A 24445-nucleotide genomic window follows, 5' to 3' on the forward strand; every position below is an offset into this window, starting at 1 on the left:
CAGAGGTACAAACAGAAGACCATATTACAAGATGTACTACCTGGCCGCGCTTTCAACACACACATCTATTCATACATTTGGCATGTTATCTTAATAAAACACTGGTTCAAGAAAAACATTTAGACTGGGCAATTTGTCATTCTTAGAATCCACCAAACCTTGTAATGGTTATGTTCATATTCTTAGGAAATTGTTTTGGACACAAGAACTGTTGGCAGGGTGTAACAAAAGTAGGCTTGGGGGTTATACAGGAAATCGGTTCCATCTTTAATCCAAAAGTCAGAAAACAACATCAATAAGCTGGTTTAACACAACACAAACACTATATAGCGGTACAGTATATTATTATTTACAGATTATTAAAATATTCATTTTTTTTAGCCATCTTTCTTCACTTAGTTATGCCATACATGCATTCTTCAAATGTTTTCTTTTATATATACAGTGGTATAGGGAAGAATTCAGTTTTGCTTGAGTCTGTGTTGGAGTACTTTATGCCACATTTATCAAAAGTCGAATGCTGTTTGATAAATTTGGCTCATCCTTTAGGGCTCATGCAACGATCGTATTTTCTTTCCGTGTCCGTTCCGTTTTTTTTTTGCGGACCGTATGCGGAACTATTCATTTCAATGCTGTTAAACAAGACATACAATGCAACAGCTCACTGCAAACCAAATAAAGTACAAAATTGCATCACAGTTGCAAATGCTATACTAATAGGTTAGAGATGCTTGGCAAATTATTTTGTACAAAATTATTTGAGCCCGTCTGCCGCACGTCCAGGCGATCTCTAGTTAGATGGGTTCCTAACACTAAATTCTATCTGTTATGTGCCATAACGGCTATCATATAATTCAGCAAGTGTAGGTTCCACATACATGCAGGCCAAGCTATATACTCACCCTAGTTAAAATCAGCCTGATCAGTTCGTCTGCCCCATAGGCTGATTTTAACTAGTGTGAGTATATAGCTTGGCCTGCTCCCCCTCACTCACTGAAGCCATCTGGCACCAGGAGAGAGATAGTGTGTGGACTCTCATTGCAGTCCATGGTGGCCATTTGGCGCCGGGAGTGGTGTGGAGTGGGCCCAGCATGCATGTTGGTACCTGCTTTCCTAGGATATAATGGAGGCCATTTTGGCACCAAAAAATGACAGAAATTAAAGCGGGCCCAGCATGCATGTGGAACCTACACTTGCTGAATTATATGATAGCCGTTATGGCACATAACAGATAGATTTTAGTGTTAGGAACCTGTCTAACTAGAGATCGCCTTGACGTGCGGCAGACGGGCTCAAATAATTTTGTACAAAATAATTTGCCAAGCATCTCTAACTTATTAGTATAGCATTTGCAACTGTGATGCAATTTTGTACTTTATTTGGTTTGCAGTGAGCTGTTGCATTGTATGTCTTGTTTAACAGTCTTGTTCTCAGCCATAGCAACGTGCTCCTGCGCTTTGGGATGTGCCGACTGGCCAGCAGTGCAGCAAGGGACACGCCTCCTACAAAAAATCAGTCAGAGGGAGCGCAGACACCGGAGCCTATACCGGGCGAACGGAGTGGCGCCCAGGCATACTAGTAAGTGCAGGGGGACCCCTGGGCGCCGCTCTGCCCACTGATCTAGTTAGTTTTTAGTTTGTACAGTAGTGAAAGGTCCTCTTTAACCTTTTTACTTTTTCATTCACATAATTATATGGGGGATTGTTTTATGCAAGACAAGTTGTACTTTCTAAAGGCACCATTTAATAATCCATACAATGTATTGGTAATCTGGACAAAAAAAATATTAATAGTATGTAATTGAGGAAAAAACAATTCTACCATTGTTTAATGGGTTTATGGTGTTCACTGGATTGTAAGAATGATACATTACTTTTATTTTGAACATTAGTACAATCACAGCAATATGTTTTTGTTATGTTTTATTGTTTAAAAAAAAGATGAAGTTTGGAAGAAAATAAAATTCTATCTCCATACTGGCGCCTATAACTTTTTCTACTTCTGTTTTTGGAGCTGTATGAGGGCTCTCTTTTTGAGGGGCAAAGTTTTACTTTTATTGGAACCATTTGGGGTATGTATGATTTTTTTTACTGTGTTCCTTTTATATTTTGATAGTTCAGTCATTTTTGGACCCACTGATACCAATGATGTTTATTTTTAAAAATAATTTTTTGTGTGCAAAATGGGGATGATTTGAATTCTTTTTTTTTTTCTTCTATTTTTGGAATCTTTCCTATTAACTGGAGGTGGGACGACGAATCCGTCGAATCTTGCTGGATTTGTGGACTCGAATCCCGATGTAATCACATCGCTGACATGGAGGTAAGTATAAGTGTTTTTTTTTTTTATGTACAATACTTTTACTGCCTCTGATTACTGGCACATGATGGGGGGGGCTCATATTACTGGCACATGATGGGGGGCTCTTAATACTGGCACATGATGGGGGGCTTATTACTGGCACATGATGAGGGGCTCCATACAGTAGCATTTTATACTGGGACACATTATGGTGGGTACTATGGGGAAGGGAGGAGAGGAGTACTATGGGGTCATTTACAGGGGGCACTAAGAAGGGGTATTTTATACTTGCAAATTATGGTGGACACTGAGGGCATCTACTGGGAAACTATATATGGGGCATTTTATACTGGTACATTATGGGGGGCTCTAGGAGGAAGGGGGAGAGGAGCACTATGGGGGCATTTACTGGGGGGCACTATATAGGGGTATTTTATACTGGCACATTATGGGGGCACTATGGGGACATTAGCTCAACTGGGGGCATTACAAGGGGGTATTTTTTGCACTGTCACATTATAAGAAGAATTATTTCTACTGGGGGGGATTATGGTGGGCTTTATTACTCCCCCATGGTATGACCCCCTAGTAGCAGCACCAGCCTCTCCCTGCTCTGCTATTCCTCTGCCCCTCCAAATCCTTATTATGAAATCTTTCTCATTAGGATGAAACACATCAGCTCCACCGAGCCCCCCAGCCAAGTGTTGAAGTGGTGTCCGAGATCCCCAAGGGCCAAGCCAAGTAACTGTAAGTTTTCATGTGAAATATGTTTGTTATGTACAGGATTCGAGATTCAAAAGATTCGATAGATTCGAGAACCTTTTTGGATTCGGAGTTGAAAAAAATTGGATTTGTCCCACCTCGACTTTTAACTTACTTTGTAGTCCACCTAGGGGACTTGAGCATGCGATCTTTAGATCACTTATACCATGCACTGTTGCCATAAACAATAGACATAGCCTTTTGTATAGTTCTGGCACAGCTTGCTGCATAAAACAGCTGATCAGTAGGCGTGAAGCGTGCAAGATCCCTATCGATGTTATATTGGTGACCTATCCTGTATTGTCTTCTAACCAGATCTCATGATAGCATGTATATAGATTTAAATACCATTTTTCACCATGTTTTTAAGCAATGGCAACTGTGCCATATGAGATCTCAGCTTTAAGTCACTTGTACATTTCACAGCATTCTCAGTATTTGATTCATTCCTACTGTCTTCTTTTATGCCGGGATCTTGATTTTGATCTGCATGGATTTGTTTTTCGAGTCCTGCTGAAAGAGCAGAGGAGGACTTTTGGGCAGCTAACAAGTAACGTTTACGCCTGTTGATTTTATATTGGTGGATCCTCTCTTCTTCTGCTACAGGATCTTCAAGCACTCCTTCCCATCTCAAGCTCTCATTTACTACACCTTCCTGGGTTATTGTAGATAAACATGCCGATTCAATCTCTTTCTTGGTTTTTGATTCATCTGATTTGTCCTTTGAGTCACTTATGGTAGTTGTTTGCAGTTCGGATGATGGAGGAATGATTGGCTGACTCTTAATATTTTCTGTAAAAGTAATATTCAGATGTGAATATGTAAACTTGATAAAATGATTATATTCAATTAACACACTCAGTCTCAACTGCTGAAGAATACAATATATTGGTGTTATAAAAAAAAAAGAGATACCTTTAAAGTTCATTGTAGGACATACGGTATATAAAGTATTAGGAAATAACTGTTTTCTATATCAGCCTTCCTCAGGGAACTCCATATACTATCCCCACAATTTCACTGTGTTCACCAGCATTATGGTTATTAATTTTATGACAATGGAACATCCACCTGATAGGACTCACTGTTGTATGCAGATAGCTTGTCTCATCTTCTTGGTGATCAATAGAAAGATCTCTCCCATGATGTATTTATACCCAGGATTGTGAACTAGAAGGAATATTAGAAGGTCCAGAACAGGGCCGGTGCAAGGATTTTTGCCAACACAAGCAAAGCTACATTTTAGCGCCCCCCCCTCCCCCCACCAGAACTCGTTGGGGGTGATGTAACATGGAGGGGGTGATGTGACATGGAGGGGGAGAAAAGTGACATGGAGGGGGAGAAAAGTGACATGGGGTGGGATGAGAAATGTGACACGGAGGGGGCGATGTGACATTCTAGGGGGGAGAAATGTGACATATGGGGTGATGTGACATGAAGGGGGAGAAATTTGACATATAGGGAGAAATGTGACATGGGGGGTGATGTGACATGGGTGGGGAGAAATGTGACATAAGGGGGTGATGTGACATGGAGGGGGAGAAATGTGACATGGGGGTGATGTCACATGGAGGGGGAGAAACGTGGCATAGGAGGGTGATGTGACATGGAGGGGGTGAAATGTGACATAGGGGGGTGATGTGACATGGAGGGGGAGAAATGTGACATAGGGGGAGAAATGTGACATGGGGGGATGATGTGCCATGGGGGGCAGAAATGTGACACAAAGGGGGTGATGTAAAAAGGAGGGGGTGATGTGAAATGGAGGGTGAGAAATGTGACATGGAGGGGGGATGGTGTGCCATGGGGGGGAGAAATGTGACACAAAGGGGTTGATGTAAAAAGGAGGGGGTGATGTGACATGGAGGGGGAGAAATGTGACATGGAGGGGGAGAAATGTAACATTTCTCCCCCTATGTCACATTTCTCCCCCTCCATGTCACATTTAACCCCCTCAATGTCACATTTCTCCCCCTCCATGTCACATTTCTCCCCCTCCATGTCACATTTCTCCCCCTCCATGTCACATTTCTCCCCCTCCATGTCACATTTCACCCCCTCAATGTCACATTTCACCCCCTCAATGTCACATTTCACCCCCTCAATGTCATATTTCACCCCCTCAATGTCCTATTTCTCCCCCTCCATGGCACATTTCCCCCCTCCCATGTCACCCTTCCCCCTCTATTAATGTTGTGTAAAAAACATTATGGTCACCTATCCCTGGTCCCGTCTGCAGCAGCTCCCCATCTCCTCTGTGTGGTCCTGGCATCTTCTCTCTGGGCTTCCGACAAGTTTGAGGACCTTTCCCACTCATTGGCCACAGCTGTGTCATGTGTCAGGCCAGTGATTGGCTCAGTGGGAAATCACTGGCCTGACACGTCATACAGCTGTGGCCACTGATTGGGAAAGGTCCTCAAACTTGTTGTGAGCCCAGAGAAAACATACCAGGACCACACAGAGGAGAACAGCCACGGGCGGGCGGCCAGCAAGTGATTTAAAAAAAAAGTTTAATTTTTCCGGCCACTGTTACAGACAATGCCATTTACTGTGTTGCAGGTAGCACAAATCCCACCATCGTCAATCAGTGAATAAGTCACTCAGTCTCATGCCACACACTGAGTTCAGACTGGTTCAGACCTGTGGCCTACAAGATCGCCAGGTGCACAGGCATTGATAAGTCATCAGAGCACATGTGTCTTGCTCTCTCACAGTCTGCTCACCACTCGAGTCCACAGTCCAGAAGCACTGCTTCAGTGAGCATTGTGGCCCTGCAGCCAGGTAATATTTTTTTTTCAGGGGGAATTTTAGTGAGAATGAGGGGGTGGGGGGCTAAATATGGATTGGAACTCACCTAATTATGGGGGATTATTAGTGTGGAGGTTTAGGTGGTATCTGCTCAGCAGGCCCATGGGAATTTTACTAGTACTACTCAGAGCAGTACTAGTAAACTTCTCATGGACCTGCTGTGCAGACTCCATTTAGGCCTCCCCAATAATAATGCTCCTTAATGTCATAACGACCAAGCACCATACATGTACGGCACTGGATGAAAGCTCCTGCAATTTAGAAGGAGCAGTCAGTGATAGATGGGGACCCCAAGGAGAAGACAGATGTGGTTTATTACCACTTCTGCCCTCTCCTTTTCTTGGTGCATAGCAATAAGCACTATTCAGTATGTTTCCTTTAGTGGAGCCGGCGATGATGCGATCGCTGGGTGCCTTGGGAGCAGAGCAGAACTGCTGGGTCCTAGCAGACCCAGATTAGCTCTCACTGGACTGCCACAGGTTAGGGAGTGCAATCCTTGGCTTGGCCCAGACACTGGCAACTTATGTTGCGTTATTGGCACTGTATCCAAATGAACCTTTTTTAGCCAGGGTCCCAAGAACAATGTGTTCCTGGACCCTATGGCCTCTTCTTTATTTAGAACAGTGAATAAAATCAAATACAAACTAATAGTTTTTAAAACATAAAATCATGTTAAAAACATTGTGAAACAAATTTGCCAACCCACTGGGAAGGTTTATAGAGAATATACATATATAATGCATGTCATATAGTTAACTATAAGAAAACATATACAGTATACACCAGAAAAACATCATAGACAATAAATAAAAATATTAATGAGAGTAGCGAGTTCTTAGTAAGCCACTGGCATATCCTGTGTAAAATGGCTACCTGGTAATAAAAAATGTTCAAAACGCCATGGAGAGCAAGATACAATCTCCTAAGGGGTTCTCCGCTCCCTAAACATATTGAAAAGTAGAGATATTGGAGCGGAGCAGTAGAAGCATCTTTAGTAGCTAGGTAACCACAGTGCTGGCTGAACAGTACCTATTTCACATGTGTACTGTGGTACTGACGCATGCATAATACATTAGAAAACTGGGAGAGGCTCCTGCATTGCTTAGAAACAACTATAATACTAACTGTCACGTACAGGAACCGCCCTGTCACGTGACTCGGGTGCGACTGCCAAGGGTCGCTCTATTTCGCGCACTCAATCTCTCGTGCCCCTACACACAGGCCTCAGATTGAGCCTCAATTACACCCTGCCACTGCCTCTCATGCACCCCAACACGCTGCGACCATCTATGAAATTTAAATCAATACACAATTAATTAAGGGCTCATAGAAAACCCCACAGCGCCCCAACATTTGCAAGCAGGCTCACAATAGCACAGGCCACACCATAGCAAATACACTGTAACGCAAACCGCACTAATACACTTAAATGAGTATTGGGTGAGAGGCCTGGTCTGGGTTAGTTCCCCCCTGACTCGGACACAGGCCTCTCACCCAGTTAAGCCAGTACTCTCTGCTCTGCACTGATGAGGGGCAATCACCCTGAAACAGCTGTCTGCAGATGAGGTGCTGGCTTATTTAATATCCAAGTCCTGTCTCAAGGCTTAGTTAAAGAGCTGAACATTGACTTATAGGATAGCCGCCTTACATCTGGTGGCATTAGAGGCAGAGCTTGTTAAGCGCTCATTTGCATCCTTCCCTCCCAGAATTCCAGAGGAGCATGTATGGCCTATAAGTCTCCTCACACTGATTAAGGTGCTCTCTCCCTAAAGAGAGTTAGTTCCCCCCTAATGAAGAAAACACCATGACTGAAAAAAGTCAGTGAAAACATAAGAAATGATGTGAGTGCCATCTGCTGGTCATACAAAGAAACACGTTTGACAATTACTCAGTTATAGATTGCAAAGATTGGGAAAAATAGTATAGTAGTATAATAATGACTATGACTGACATTAACATAATTTAACTCCTTAACTACCAAGCCAGTTTGAGCCTTAAAGGGAGCTTGAACTCTGGTCATCAAATACACTGGAAAGGTCTTATTTTGCGAGTTTTTTTGTTTGTACAGTTCTTATGATTATTGTCAGGGCAACAAGAATGACCTAAATCTTCTCTCTATGAGATATCCTCAAAACCTGATCTGTTGTGGGCACAGGGGGACTGCAGATGTCCTGCTGCTATCTCATCATTTTTGATAATGCAATATATGAGGAAAAGTGAAGGTAGCTATACCCTGCATGATATCAATGTATCACAGCAGGCACACATGCAGAGCTCAAGATGCTGTACTGCAGCATCAAACAACCTCTGAGTTGTACACAATCACAACACAGTGACTATAAAAGTGTAGGGGACCCTAATGTATTTCTGTATACCTCAGATTTCATATAGAGCCCTAACAAGGTTTCTTCTGCTGAATTCCTTTCACTCAGTGCTGCTATGTGCTTGAGACCTGGGATACCGAGTGGGATTTATCTATGCATTTATCAGTTTTCTGGTGAAGCTCTAAGAAATTTACAGGTTTTATGAAGTTCTCCTCACAACACAACCGAGGTAGTCGAGCCACATATACATTTTTAAGCCCCTCCTCCTGGGTCAAGTGCCGCTTCTGGGAAACGTCACTACTGCAGCCACTCACTGGCTGCAGTAGTGCACATGAACCGGTCCATACCAGATGTTTGCTTGCGGCGTTGCAAGTCCAGAGAAGACATTAGTGGATCTAAGGAGCCAGAACTGATCACTGGAGAGCAGGTAAGTATACTTTTCCAACAGGTCCCATAGGGTGGGGATGGGGGAATGTTAAAATTGATATAGGGATAGACAACCCCTTTAAATTTGCATTGTCGATCAGCAGAGTACAGTTTCCCAGATATTTCTATATGTTTGGGAATAAACGAGTCACAACAGTAAGGCCTCTTGCACATGAACGTTGTGTGCCCGTGGCCGTATACGCCGGGTCCGAAATACACGGGCAACGGCTCGTGTGCACGCCGCATCACGGACCCATTCACTGCCCAAATTCCCTTATTTAGCAAGTCTCTGCTTTTGAGTCAGCTCTTCTCTCCCACTAACGGCGGTGCTCTGCTCTTAAGTCCTTATACACATATCTTATAGAAAAAGATGATAATTACTCTTACCGGTAATTGGATTTTCCGTATAGCCTCCACAACGGCACTTCAGCAGGAGGGTACCCCGCCCCCAGGGACAGAAAACGACGTAGAAAGCAGAAGTTTAAATGCCTCCTCCCCATTACCTTCTCCAGTAAGTACCAAAGGAACCAGGATGATGCTGAAGAAGTAACCTTTTATTTGTAGGGAGATATAAATCAAGTTATAATAGACAAGAGAATACAAGCAAACAATGGGTGGGAAAAACCCAGTGCCGTTGTGGAGGCTATACGGAAAATCCAATTACCGGTAAGAATAATTATCATTCCACAACGGCACTTCAGCAGGAGGAATAACAAAGGAATCCATTAGGGGGGGACTGCCTCTGACAGGACTTTTTGTCCGAGCGACAAATCCGAATTGGACTGAACTGCCAACCTATAGTGGTTGAAAAAGGTGGAAGGATTTGACCATGTAGCAGCTTGGCAGATCTGAGACAAGGAGGCGGATTCTGCCCAAGAGGTGGAAATCGCTCTGGTTGAATGGGCTTTTAAACCCTCTGGAGGCCATTGCAATGGTCAGTCTTATCCAGCAGGCTATAGTAATTTTTGATGCTGCCTGCCCCCTATTTTGGCCTGCATACTGGACCAGAAGACGGTCGGATTTTTGCAGTCCTTTTGTGGCTTCCAGATAGACAAGTATGCATCTGCGTACATGCAGATGGTGGAAACGTCTTTCTTTTTAAGATTTTGCCCGTGCGCAGAAGGTGGGTAAGGAAATCTCCTGTTGGCAGTGGAATTTTGCGAATACCTTTGGTAAAAAGGAGGGTTCATGTCTCAATATAATTCTGTCGTCAAGGATGGATAGGTATGGAGGTCTGCATGAAAGAGCCTGGATCTCTCCCACTCTCCTAGCTGAGGTGATAGCTATGAGAAAAGCGGATTTAAAGGACAGCAACCTTAGGGGGATTGAGTCAAGAGGTTCAAAGGGATGGTCCATAAGGACAAAAAGTACCAAATTAAGGTCCCAAGGCGGAACCGTAGATCTAATAACTGGGTGAAGTCTGCTGACTCCCTTTATGAACCTCTTGACCACCTCCAAATCTGCCAATCTCATATCCAAGAAGGCACTAAGGGCTGAAATCTGGACCTTGATGGTACTGACCCGAAGACCTTTATCTAGCCCCTTCTGAAGGAAGTCTAGGATTACCCTCATATCTGGGGGAAGAGTGGGATTCCAGGATTCCTTGGCAAATGAAAGGAAGGTTTTCCAAGTTCTCCAGTAGATACTGGAAGTTACTTGCTTTCTGCTAGAGAGCAGGGTGGAGATAACTGCATCAGAGAAGACCTTGGACTTCAAAATGGAGCGCTCAAATTTCACACCGTCAATTTTAGTCGGCAGATTGCCGGATGCCAAGCTGGGCCCTGATGGAGGAGGTCCGAAGACTGTGGAGGGGTCCAGAAGTCCCCCTTGGAGAGGTTCAGAAGGAGGGAGAACCAAGGCCTTTTGGGCCAGTATGGTGCCATTAGGATGACATGGGATCGTTCCTCTATTATCTTTGCCAGAACCTTTGGTATAAGCTGGAAAGGGGGAAATGCATAGAGCAGACGCAACGGCCATGGACCCACTAAGGCATCCACTCTCACCGGATGGTCCTTCGCGGAGAGGGAATAGAAAAGGTCCACCTGTTTGTTCTTTTGGGAAGCAAAAAGGTCTATTATTGGGACTCCCCATTTGCTGCAGATGTTCTGGAACACCACTTCTTTGAGGTTCCACTCCCCTGGCCAAATTCTCTTCCTGCTCAGGAAGTCCGCCAGTGTGTTCTCGTCCCCCTTTAGATGGACAGCGGTTATGGACTGGATGTTTGACTCTGCCCAAGAAAAGATCAGAGATGCTATCTGACAAAGGGAACTGCTTCTTGTGCCCCCTTGCTTGTTGAGATATAACACCGTGGTGGAGTTGTTGGAAAGGAGTTTTACGTTTTGTCCTCGGATGACTGGAGCCAGGGCTTTTAGGGCCATATACACAGTCAGAAGCTCTTTGGCGTTTAAAGAAAGGGGAAGGGTCTCTGCATCCCAGGACCCCTGTAACAGCTGACCCTGACAATGGGCTCCCCAGCCTGCCCCGCTTGCGTCTGTTGTTACCACTATCTGATTGGAGAGCTTCCAAGGGACCCCCTTGACTAAGTTTCTTTCGTTCAGCCACCACCCCAAGGAAAGTTTGACCCTTGGAGGTAGGGTAACAGCCTTCTCCAGGGAGAAGATGCTTTTGTTCCACTGTTTTAGCAGGAATTCCTGTAGTGGTCTCCCGTGAGCCTGGGCCCATCTTACCGCAGGAATCGTCGAAGTCACGAGTCCCAGAATTTTCATAATTCTTCGGAACGTGACCTTTCTCTGGCGTAAAAAAGATGGAAATTTTTGATTTGATGTCCCGAATCTTTTGTTCTGGAAGAAAAGAGGTCACTGGCTGGAATCCAGAAGAATACCTAGAAAGGTCATCTTTCGGCTGGGTGATAGATTAGATTTTTCCAGATTTAGTTTTTAACCTAGGAATTTTAAGGTGTCCAGGACAAACTTCACTTGTAACTGCAACTGAGTCTGGGAGGCTGCTGTAATGAGAAAATCGTCCAAATAGGTTATGAAGTTTATCCCCCTATTTCTGCAATAATCTTTGTGAATACTCTGGGTGCTGAAACTGGAGATGGAGATGACGTTCTCCCCTGAAAATGGTGAAACGTAGATATTTTTGATGTTTCTGATGGATCGGAACATGGTAATATGCGTCCGCCAGATCGAGTGTTACCATGGAGCAGTTTTGTGTTAAAAGGTTCACTGTAGATCTTACCATCTCCATTTTGAACTTTTTGTATTTTATATACTTGTTGAGGAGCCTTAGATTGATTATTGCTCTGAAGGAGCCATTTGGTTTTTTTACCAGAAAACTTGGGGAGTAGAATCCCCTTCCTTCCTGGTCTGCTGGAACTGGAACCACCGCTCTTTTTTCTAACAAAAGGGAAATATGAGACTCTAGGAGACTGTGATCTGACTTCAATTTCTTGTTTAATACAAATCTGTCTGGAGGGGGGTGCAAAATTCCAGCTGGTATCCCTGACGGATTACATCTAGGACCCAGGCTGAGTTTGAGATCTTTTCCCAGGAAGGGACAAACTCTTTCAACCTCCCCCCAATCGGGCCCATGGCGTCATTGGGAGGATTGTTTTGTAGACTTATCCTGGCTAAAGAGGAAATTCCTACCTCTCCCCTTTGAGGACTGCCAAGAACTAGAGGGATCCTTTTTTCTACATCCTGTCTATCCTTATTTGGGGGGGGGGGGGGGGGCGAAAGGAACAGTGCTGTTGGAAGAACCTGGACTCTGGCGGCAACCCCTTTTCAAGAATATCGTCTAAGACTGAACCGAATAGACGATCTCCTTCGCAAGGTGTTGAGGGAAGTGTCATATTTAAATATATATGTATATATGCCGTGACATATATACATATATATTAGCCCTTGTCTATGGGCTCCTCCAGGTGAGATCTGTGGATATGCACAGAGATGAATATAGGCCCCTTGGCGACATGCATCTCTGTGTATATGTATTAATGGAAGTAATGTGCCCCCTTGATAGATATGTGCCCCCTTGATAGATATGTGCCCCCTGAATATAGATGCGTGCCCCCTGATAATATATAGGCCCCCGTATGTAATGTCCGTTCATATATGCTTATGGATGTGCCCCAAGCATCTATAAGCATATATGGCAGGAATCATGCCGCTTGCTGGAGGGGTGGAGGAGACCGACAGTTGGACAATCATGTCCAGCGTCGGCCTCTACAAAGGACAGAGGATCAATAAGATCCTCTGCCCTTTGTCACCATCTCCGGCCGCGCCGGAGATGATGCTCCTAACAGAGACATGGGAACAAAGAGTCCCCATGCCCCTGTGAGTGGCTGACCTCCGGCGCTGTAATTACAGCGCCGGAGGTAAGCGTCCGCTTCACAGGCGGGAGGATCAAAGGATCCCCCCCCTGGAAGCGCGCTCAGAGATCCTCGGGCCGGCGCGGTGACGTCATATCACCGCGCCGGCCCACGTATTGAGACCGGCGGTGCGCATGCGCATGGCGCCAATAGTGAGACTGCGAGCGGGCGCCGCCAAGTTTAAATAGACCGGCGGCGCCCCGCTCAGCAGTCAGGTAAGTGACCCGGCAGAAGAGGCATCCCCTAGACCAACGAGCCCCCCTGGACAACGAGCATAACACCGCTAAGTATCTCCCCCTTATACTCCCTACCACTATCCCACCAACGCTTTCCCTGATCCCATATTGTACCCTGACCCCATATTATATCCCTGACCCCATATCCTTTAAATCCCTGACCCCATACTGCCCCTTGTTACCCTATTACCCCTGATTCCTAACCCTTATATTGTACCCTGATTTACCCTAGTCTCTGCCCTGTTACCCTTGCTGTGTTCAACCCTTATTTTGTGGTAGCCCTGTCGTGCCTACCCCCCAGATACCTCACCCCTATTACCCCATAGGAATAGTATAGAGCCAGGCGGGAGGGCTGTTATACCTGTATGTGTGTATTGTATAGTTAGATTGTGGGTGGGATTTGGGACTGTGTTAGTGTAGTTAGAACCGTGTTAGTACATTGTATTAGTGTGTGTATTTATATTGTAGTGCGCGGTTATAACGATATATATCTATCCCCTTGTTATAGATATATATAGTTATAAACATAATAATACCTTTATGGTTGTAAAGTATCGCCGCAGTAGAGGTAGTATATTATTGGCATTATATTACTAGTGTATTATTAAAAAATACTGTGTCATTTATACCTATTGTGTTACGTGTGATTACTAGTGGTAGTCAGTAAGGCGCATGCAGTTAGGGTAGTTAGTGATTAGCGTAAGGCAATCAGCAGTGATTTGTTATTCATTAAGGCATAAATAGGCGGAGTCATCATAAGACGATTACGCCTATTTATGAATATTAATTATTAAGATAGGCAGAAATATCAATAATTAATATCCCCTTTAACACAAGGGATACTGCAGACTTTATTTTTTGAAGCGGTATCGCCTGACCAAGAGCGTAACCAGACTTGACCTCCTTGCCGTATTAGAAAGAGCCGCTGACCTAGCTTTACAAGATCGGCAGAGGCGTCTGCCAGGAAGTTAGAGGCCTGTTTCAAAACCGGCAAGGAGGCCAGGATATCCTCTCTGGGGGAGTCAGAGACCAGGTGCTCCTCCAGCTGAGAGAGCCAGAGAGACAGAGATCTAGCCGTATAGGTGGCAGCTATGCTAGGCCTCAACATAGCGGTATTGGAATCCCAAGATTTTTTAAGTACGGATTCGCATTTTTTATCCATAGCATCTTTTAATAAGCCGACATCTTCAAAAGGCAATGCTGCCTTTTTGGAGATTCGCGCAACAGGGGCGTCAACCTTTGGTGTTTTATCCCAAAGAGCCGAATCTTTCTTGCTAAACGGATATTTCCTTTTAAAGTTTTTTGAAGTACCGGTCCTTTTTTCTGGGTCCTTCCACTAGTCCCGTATAAGCTTTCGGATTCTGTCATGGATGGGGAACACTCTCCTCTTCCTATCACCCAGCTCTTTGAAGATCTGATCCTGAACCGACTGTGACTGTCTAGATTTCTTAATATTCAAAGTTGATCTCATAGCCTTCAAGAGACCGTCAGTGTCTTCTAATGAGAATAACGGACCGCTGACTTCCTCATCAGAGGAGGATCCTGAGTCCGACGAATCATTAAAATCGTTGTCCTCCATATCCCATTCTATCTGGGGTTCCTTGAACATTTTAGAAGTGGAAGGTTTTTGCGGAAAAGACGCCATTTTTGCTTCCACTGCTGAACTCACTTCTTCTAATGGATTATAAATTTTCCACTAGAGAAGGGGAATCTTCAACCATTATTTTGTCAGTACATTTTTGGCAGATAGGTTTTTTGCTATGTCCTGCCAGATGCTTTTTGCAAATAGCAAATTTTTTCTTCTGTGCAGATTCCCCACTCCTTCCGGTTTCTCAATTCTGTAAGTACAAAAAGAGAGCAGGGTCTCTTCTTTAGTGCAGGGGAAGGAGTGGGGTAGCCGTCACCAGGATTACAAAAAACAAAATCCCACCGGTGATAGTATATATAAACTACTCCAGATGAGGAGGCTAATCGGACTGGGGGCCTTAGGGGCATCAGAAGGCTTCTCCTGCTGCAGAGACATGATGAGGCATCCACTCTGCTCTGCTGGAGTCACTCTGCAGCGTTTTTGCAGCTTCCCGCCGCCAAATTTTAATCACTTCCTGGTCACATGACTTGCCGGCGGGTCACGTGGTCCAGCCGAGGTCACGTGACCGGACCTCGCGAGATCTCGGCCCAGAGATCCTGCGCGCCTTCTGGCCCTGCAACTGGCTTTCCCTGAGCCCGTGCACCGCCCGGAGGCTGCCTGAACTCAGGAATTACGCCACAAGCATGCGGTGGGAGCCGTATCTCGCCCCCAGCGCCCGCCGCTCTGCCACAGCCCTTCTGACAAGAAGGGAATACTCACCGCAGGCTGGGCGCATGGAACTTCGGCAGGAGGGAGCCTGCCAGCTTTCCACTCATCCCAAGGGACAGGAAACGACTGGAGCAGGTAATGGGGAGGAGGCATTTAAACTTCTGCTTTCTACGTCATTTCCTGTTCCTGGGGGCGGGGTACCTTCCTGCTGAAGTGCCATTGTGGGAGGCGTACGGAAAAAAACACGCATGAGCGGCACTCACCAAGAAGATGGATAACTTTTTTTTCTGCATGGGGCGGATCAACATACCGCAGGCAGTAACTCGTGGCGACGGCCGTATTGTGCCTCAGCGCTTCCTCAGGCTACTGACGTTCTGACGCATGAGAGTCATCTTTATGCAACAGAGCCTCTGTGCGTCACATACTAGTGACATCACCAGAGGTTTAGTGCTATACATAAAAACATGTTAACATACCATAAAATAAAAAAACAGAGAGGTTACAAATGATGCACTATCTATAGAAATCCTAAGTAATTTCTATCATTTAGGCCTAATGGGCCCTTAGCTTCGGATCTCAGTATCCATCTTGCTTATCTTCTAAGGAGCTCTTGATGTCTATCGCCCCCTTGTGGTGGATTACACACTGACTCAATTAAATTGTTTTTATTAAATTGAATGCTCAAAAAATGTTTTGTCTCACTCCCATTTCTTCTTGTTGCATGTTGAAGCTCTACTTGGAACCTTGTTAAGATCCAGCCATGCTTAATATGATTTTTTTGCCATTTTTCAAGTGGTCTTAAACTTTTGATCAGGACTGTATCACCGGTGAGGGGCCCGGCACATGTGGGGAGGGGGAGGGGTGTGACTTTTTGATGGGCATACCAGAGGGCTGCTTAAAAAAGCAAAGACTGCTGGGAGAACTCCGCTCTGGAGCCTGCAAAACTGTGAATCTATAATACAGGCTATAACTCCGGCTCTGTACATGATAAGCAATGCAATGTATTTACATGGCTGTTCAGCTTTCAGCTTTTAATGTAGATTATTTCTAAACATAACCTGTAAATAATGTTGAAAGCTGAACCTACAGTTTTTGTAATATGCCCCTGCCAACAGCTGGGTGCCTGGCTCATTTGGCCTTTACAACCCCTGTGATATGTGGCTGGGCAGCTGTCCAACACAAGCACTTTTACATTTTGTTTCTTGCCACTTTTTATTGAAGGTCTGTCTATAGGTTCCTTACACGTTTTGGAACAAGTTGTCTACAATATCTGAAATGTAATTAATATGTTGAATTATTAGACAGTAAAGTAGCTTAAAATATAAATGGTTAATACCATTAGTGACCCTCCAAGCTTACTAAGGCTTTTCCCCTCAGTATACTGTATGTGCAGCAGTTACCTGGTCTCACATAGGCCAATTTGGGAAAAGGTCAATTTTTGCTGCAATTTTTATGGCATTCTGTTTGCTTCATGTTTTGGGGCAGAAAATGCTACAGCTGTATATTTGTTGTCAATAGGGAGACATATGAGCAGCTTCCACCCTTACCTACTGTCACGGGCAGGGTCCTCTCCTCGATCACTAAGTTAGCCTTTGCATATATTTTTTTTGCTCTATATAATGAAAGTATAACCCTTTTCATATGTACAGAGCCCTGGAATTAATGGAGCTTAAAAATAGATAATATAATAATTATTAAACACTACATACTTGTGTTTTAGTGGCTTTTTTGTTGCTTTGTACCTTTTTTTATTTTATTAAATGCACTATGCTCCAGGTATAGCATTTATTGTTACTGTTTTTCTGTAGACTTCTCTATATGCAGCTTTGGGTGAATCTAATCATTTTTTAAAGGGTACCATCATTACGGTCATACCCTAACTACAGTCATGTAGGGTGTCATTAGCATGGACAACATAACTATAAGCACAGACATACACAGGATTGGAGAGGGAATATGGAGTGTTGTGGTAACCGGTTATAATCAAGTTATAATATATAATGAGGATAGCTACTATAAATATATATATATATATATATATATATATATATATATATATATATATATATATATATATATATATACACACACACACTGTAGATACAGTGGATATAAAAAGTCTACACACCCCTGTTAAAATGTCAGGTTCCCTTACGTCCTACCAGCAGCACAGATGGGGTTAACTGCCCCTGTGGACTGGTAGGACCGGCGGAATTTTTAATGAGCCCAAGAACCAATAAACGATCTTCAGCTCCCTGAAAGGGAGGAGATCACCCCCCAGCCCACCGTGTTTTTTTCTGTCCTTTGGACAGGTTGGACTGGCGTATCGCTCCCTTTCAGGGAGCTGAGAGTGTCAGGGGCTCCTTTCGTCTATATAGGATCGCCCCGTTTTTTGGCTCTCTTTCTTTGCCTTTATTTTAGGCTGATTGCGGCGATTTTTTGTACCTGGGCCAGAGAGATTCGTCGCTACACGAAACTTCGGGCCGGCCAAACAAGTGGTCCTGGAATCTTACATCCAGGACTATATCTCCAAGGGAGCCCTAGAGGAGGTGCCGGCAGGGGAGAGAGGCCTAGGCATTTATTCACCAGTGTTCCTGGTTCCCAAGAAGACGGGAGACCTCCGGATTATCATCGATTTGAGATTTCTCAATCGATTTATAAGGAAAACAAGGTTTCGTATGGAAACCATAAGGTCAGTCACCCATATCCTCAACCTCGGGGATGTCATGGCTACCCTGGACCTCAAAGATGCTTACCTTCACATCCCGATCCATTCCGCCTTCCGGAAATTTCTCAGGATCGCGGTCCAGATTTCAGGGGTTCGCAGGCACTTTCAGTTCACCGCGCTCCCCTTCGGAATCTCTTCTGCCCCCCTTATCTTCACCAAGGTGGTGGTATCGGTGGTGGCAGCATTGAGACTCCAAGGGCTGACTATCATTCCTTATCTGGACGATTGGCTTTTCATAGCCTCTTCAGTTCCGATCCTTACCCACCATCTTCAGATCGCAATCTCCTTTCTTCTCCGCCTAGGCTGGATCATCAACTGGCAGAAGTCGAATGTGAGCCCATCATCTTCAATCCAATATTTAGGATTCGTGGTCGACTCTGTGGAGATGTCCCTCCGGTTGACTCAAGAAAGGAAAGCGCGGATTCAGGATCTGGCAAAGGTCCTTCATGTCCCTCGTCGAGTCTCTATTCGGACTCTCATGAAGATGGTGGGGCTCATGTCAGCGGCTGCGGACGCAGTCCCTTGGGCGCTATGGCACCTCCGTCCTCTTCAGTCGGAGGTCTTACACTTATGGAACGGCAGCCCTGCGGGGCTAGATTCCCTGTGCTCCCTGTCCGGTCAAACCCGGAATTCCCTCAGATGGTGGTTTCGACTGCCAGCAGGGAAGTCTATGACCCAACCAGTTTGGGTCATATTGACTACAGACGCGTCCCTTGTAGGCTGGGGCGCTCACCTGGACGGATCCCAAGTGCAGGGATCTTGGTCCCCCCTGGAGCGGCATCTTTCTTCCAATCTTCGCGAGATGCGAGCTATCCGGCTAGCCCTCCTTCACTTCGCCCCTCAGATTCGGGGCAAAGCGGTGAAAGTCCAGTCAGACAATATGACTGCGGTTCTCTATATAAACAAGCAGGGAGGCACAAGGTCATTACCCCTTCTATCAGAGATCGGGGTGATTCTTCGGTGGGCAGAGCTGAACCTTTCCCATCTATCTGCCGTTCATATCCGAGGTTCCCTCAATATGATAGCAGACCGCTTAAGTCGAGGATTACCGACCATGGAGTGGTCTCTGCATCCGGAGGTCTTCAGGCAGCTAGTTCACAGTTGGGGTATGCCAGAGGTGGACCTCATGGCAACCAGGTTCAACGCCAAGGTGCTGAGGTTCTGTTCCCTGTACCGGGAAGACAACCCCCTGGCGATAGATGCTCTGTCGATACCGTGGAGGTTCAGGCTGGCTTACATCTTCCCTCCTTTTTCCATGATACCGAGGGTATTGATGAAAATCCGTCAGGATCAGGCCTCGGTAATAGCCATCATACCGTTTTGGCCCAAAAGATCCTGGTTTACCCAGCTCATTCAGATGAGTCGGGGACAATACTGGAGACTCCCCCCGGAGCAGACCCTGGTGTCGTGGGACACTCACCTCTGCCCAGATCTGCACAGGTTCAACCTGACAGCCTGGAGGTTGATCAGCCCCTTCCCAACATAGAAGGGCTTTCCGAGTCGGTCCTGAGAACTTTGTCGCATTCCCGAGCAGAGTCTACAAACAAGGCCTACTCCAGGATCATGAGAATCTTCGTGGCATGGTGTGATTCCAAACAGGTGGCGTCTGCAGATCCGCCCCTTCCTGCGATACTACATTTCCTTCAGGACGGATTAGATAGAGGCCTATCTCCAGCTACCTTGAAGGTACAAATGTGTGCCATCTCGGCCTGTCTCAACAGGCCATACTCTCGGGATCCACTCATCAAACGCTTCCTGAAAGGGGCGGAAAGACTAAAGCCTACTATACTGAAACCCATTCCCCAGTGGGATCTTTCAGTAGTGCTCAGGGGTCTAGCATCTTCCCCCTTCGAGCCTTTGGAGGAGGTTGATTTCAAATATTTGACTTTAAAGATGGTTTTTCTTCTGGCTATAGCCTCAGCCAAAAGAGTTTCTGAATTGCAGGCTTTCTCTGCAATTCATCCATATATTATTTTCTTACAGGACAGAGTACTCCTGAAGTTTCTACCATACTTCAGACCTAAGGTGCCTACTTTTCAGAATATCAACCAGGTAATCTCCTTACCAGTTTTGTTTACAGCCTCCTCCTCTGATACTCCAGCTAGAGATCCGCTGGATATTTCTAGATGCCTCCAGATCTATGTGGATAGATCCAGAGAGTTCAGGATAGATGAGAATCTCCTTATCCTGTTTGCCGGTAAGTCTAAAGGCCGTAAAGCGTCTAAAGCCACCATTAGTCGCTGGATCAAGGAGGCCATTAAGGAAGCTTTTGTCTCCCAAACCTTAGATCCTCCCGAGTTTGTGAGAGCCCATTCTACTAGGGCGGTCTCCACCTCGGTTGCGGAAAGAAGCCTTCTCCCCTTAGAGTTGATCTGTAAGGCGGCCTCCTGGAGCTCTGAGTCAACCTTCATCTCCCATTATAGGATAGATGCTAGGATGGCAGAGTTTTCGGCTTTCGGGCAGACAGTTCTTACTTCTGCCAGGCATGAGAGACCCTCCCTAGGGGTTTTATCTTGCTATCTCCCCATCTGTGCTGCTGGTAGGACGTAAGGGAATCGTTAATTTCTAACGATAATTTGTTTTCCCTTAGTCCTAACAGCAGCACACAAATATCCCTCCCTAATTTACATCATACTTGTTAAAGACACGGTGGGCTGGGGGGTGATCTCCTCCCTTTCAGGGAGCTGAAGATCGTTTATTGGTTCTTGGGCTCATTAAAAATTCCGCCGGTCCTACCAGTCCACAGGGGCAGTTAACCCCATCTGTGCTGCTGTTAGGACTAAGGGAAAACAAATTATCGTTAGAAATTAACGATTTCTGTGATGTAAAAAAATGAGACAAAGATAAATCATTTCAGAACTTTTTCCACCTTTAATGTGACCTATAAACTGTACAACTAAATTGAAAAACAAACTGAAATCTTTTAGGTAGAGGGAATAAAAAAATATAAAAATAAAATAATATGGTTGCATAAGTGTGCACTCCCTTAAACTAATACTTTGTTGAAGCACCTTTTGATTTCTTACAGCATCAGTCTTTTTGGGTATGAGTCTATCAGCATGGCACATTTTGACTTGGTAAGATTTGCCCACTCTTCTTTGCAAAAACACTCCAAATCTGTCAGATTGCGAGGGCATCTCCTGTGCACAGCCCTCTTCAGATCACCCCACAGATTTTCAATCGGATTTGGGTCTGGGCTCTGGCTGGGCCATTCTAAAACCTTAATATTATTCTGGTGAAGCCATTCCTTTGTTGATTTGGATGTATGCTTTGGGTCATTGTCATGCTGAAAGATAAAGTTCCTCTTCATGTTCAGCTTTCTAGCAGAAGCCTGAAGGTTTTGTGCCAATATTGACGGGTATTTGGAACTGTTCATAATTCCCTCTAGCTTAACTAAAGCCCCAGTTCCAGCTGAAGAAAAACAGCCCCTTGGTATGATGCTTCCACCACCATTCTTCACTTTGGGTATGGTGTTCTTTTGGTGATGTGCAGTGTTGTTTTTGGGCCAAACATATCTTTTGGAATTATGGCCAAAAAGTTCAACCTTGGATTCATCAAATTATAACACCTTTTCCCACATGCTTTTGGCAGACTTCAGATGTGTTTTTGCAAAATGTAGCCTGGCTTGGATGTTTTTCTTCGTAAGAAAAGGCTTTCATCTTGCCACTCTACCCCACAGCCCAGACATATGAAGAATACGGGAGATTGTTGTCACATGTACCACATGTAGCCAGTACTTGCCAGATATTCCTGCAGCTCCTTTATTGTTGCTGTAGGCCTCTTGGTAGCCTCCCAGACTAGTTTTCGTCTAGTCTTTTCATCAATTTTGGAGCGCTGTCCAGTTCTTGGTAATGTCACTGTTGTGCCATATTTTCTCCACTTGATGATGACTGTCTTCACTGTGTTCCATTGTATATCTAATGCCTTGGAAATTCTTTTGTACCCTTCTCCTGACTGATACCTTTTAACAATGAGATCCCTCTGATGCTTTGGAAGCTCTCTGTGGACCATGGCTTTTGCTGTGGGATGCGACTAAGAAAATTTCTAGAAAGACCAACTAGAGCAGCCGAACTTTATTTGGGGTTAATCAGAGGCACTTTAGCTGACTCCTATTTAACATGATTTTGAATGTGTTTAATTCTGAACACAGTTTCGGCTCTACAATTGAGCCTTTCTCAAGCAGTAAAAGGGACTCAGTGAACAAAATATATACACCCACATCATTAACAAAGTGTCACATGATCATTACAATACATAAAATTTTAACCATCTGTTGTCTCCTCCACACTGTTCAAAATTTTGTGGAATTCAATCAACTCACTCTCTTTTCCAGTCCAAATGAAGAAGACGTTGTCTATGTATCTCCACCACCTCAGAACATGTCCGAAGTGGTGGGACAGATAGACAACGTCTTCCTCAAAGGTCCGCATGTATATATTGGCATACGTAGGGGTGATATTAGACCCCATCGCCACACCATGTTTCTGTAGATATCCATACACAATACCTGGTGTTGGCGTGGACCTGGTCATCATCAATAGTTGTTTTCTTTTTTTTTTTTATAGTTGTATGTATCTGGATTGCATTATGGAGACGGAGATGGTTTTATTTATAGGATGTGTATCAGTATGTATGTAATGGAGGAGATCCCTCCTCAACTGTAATTTCGGATCCGGAGGATAATATGGATGGACATGGCAGTGAGGTGTCGAGGTCTTCCCACTTTTCTCTTCCGTATGTTGGTGACAGCATGCACTTGACAGTGATCAGCTGGTTCCGACAGTGATCCATATACAGAACAGTCGATAGATGTGCATGATATGAATGTTATTGGCCTATGGGTTTCTGCTGTGATACATTGTTGCCCGGATGTTCGGGCTATAAGTATAGGCACGGACCATAATCAAAATGGCTGATGAATGTACAAACCGGATTCCCAAAAAGTTGGGACACTAAACAAATTGTGAATAAAAACTGAATGCAATGTGATGTGGAGATGGCAAATATTTAACTTGTAATAGAACGTAGATGACAGATCAAACGTTTAATCCGAGTAAATGTATCATTTTAAAGGAAAAATACGTTGATTCAAATTTTCACGGTGTCAACAAATCCCAAAAAAGTTAGGACAAGTAGCAATAAGAGGCTGGAAAAAGTAAATTTGAGCATAACGAAGAGCTGGAAGACCAATTAACACTAATTAGGTCAATTGGCAACATGATTGGGTATAAAAAGAGCTTCTCAGAGTGGCAGTGTCTCTCAGAAGCCAAGATGGGTAGAGGATCACCAATTCCCACAATGTTGCGCAGAAAGATAGTGGAGCAATATCAGAAAGGTGTTACCCAGCGAAAAATTGCAAAGACTTTGCATCTATCATCATCAACTGTGCATAACATCATCCGAAGATTCAGAGAATCTGGAACAATCTCTGTGCGTAAGGGTCAAGGCCGTAAAACCATACTGGATGCCCGTGATCACCGGGCCCTTAAACGACACTGCACCACAAACAGGAAGGCTACTGTAAAGGAAATCACAGAATGGGCTCAGGAATACTTCCAGAAACCATTGTCAGTGAACACATTCCACCGTGCCATCCGCCGTTGCCAGCTGAAACTCTACAGTGCAAAGAAGAAGCCATTTTTTAAGCAAGATCCACAAGCTCAGGCGTTTTTACTGGGCCAGGGATCATTTAAAATGGAGTGTGGCAAAATGGAAGACTGTTCTGTGGTCAGACGAGTCACGATTCGAAGTTCTTTTTGGAAATCTGGGACGTCATGTCCTCTGGACCAAAGAGGACAAGGACAACCCAAGTTGTTATCAACGCTCAGTTCAGAAGCCTGCATCTCTGATGGTATGGGGTTGCATGAGTGCGTGTGGCATGGGCAGCTTGCATGTCTGGAAAGGCACCATCAATGCAGAAAAATATATTCAGGTTCTAGAACAACATATGCTCCCATCCAGACGTCATCTCTTTCAGGGAAGACCCTGCATTTTTCAACAAGATAATGCCAGACCACATTCTGCATCAATCACAACATCATGGCTGCGTAGGAGAAGGATCCGGGTACTGAAATGGCCAGTCTGCAGTCCAGATCTTTCACCTATAGAGAACATTTGGCGCATCATAAAGAGGAAGGTGCAACAAAGAAGGCCCAAGACGATTGAACAGTTAGAGGCCTGTATTAGACAAGAATGGGAGAGCATTCCTATTTCTAAACTTGAGAAACTGGT

At 44.8% G+C, this 24445-nt stretch overlaps 1 protein-coding gene across 1 annotated transcript in view; it reads right to left on the minus strand.

The window, feature by feature from the left end:
* Positions 1-3329: 3329 nt before the first annotated feature.
* The window catches only part of C3H17orf97 (chromosome 3 C17orf97 homolog), a 44787-nt gene continuing 23671 nt past the window's right edge, over positions 3330-24445 (minus strand). The window contains exon 2 of the mRNA XM_044285601.1: positions 3330-3855. Within this exon, the coding sequence (XP_044141536.1) occupies positions 3404-3855 (452 nt within the window). The 3' untranslated portion in view covers positions 3330-3403. The remainder of the gene's footprint in view (positions 3856-24445) is intronic.

The sequence above is a fragment of the Bufo gargarizans genome, chromosome 3 (assembly GCF_014858855.1).
Source record: "Bufo gargarizans isolate SCDJY-AF-19 chromosome 3, ASM1485885v1, whole genome shotgun sequence".
Classification (NCBI taxonomy): domain Eukaryota; kingdom Metazoa; phylum Chordata; class Amphibia; order Anura; family Bufonidae; genus Bufo; species Bufo gargarizans.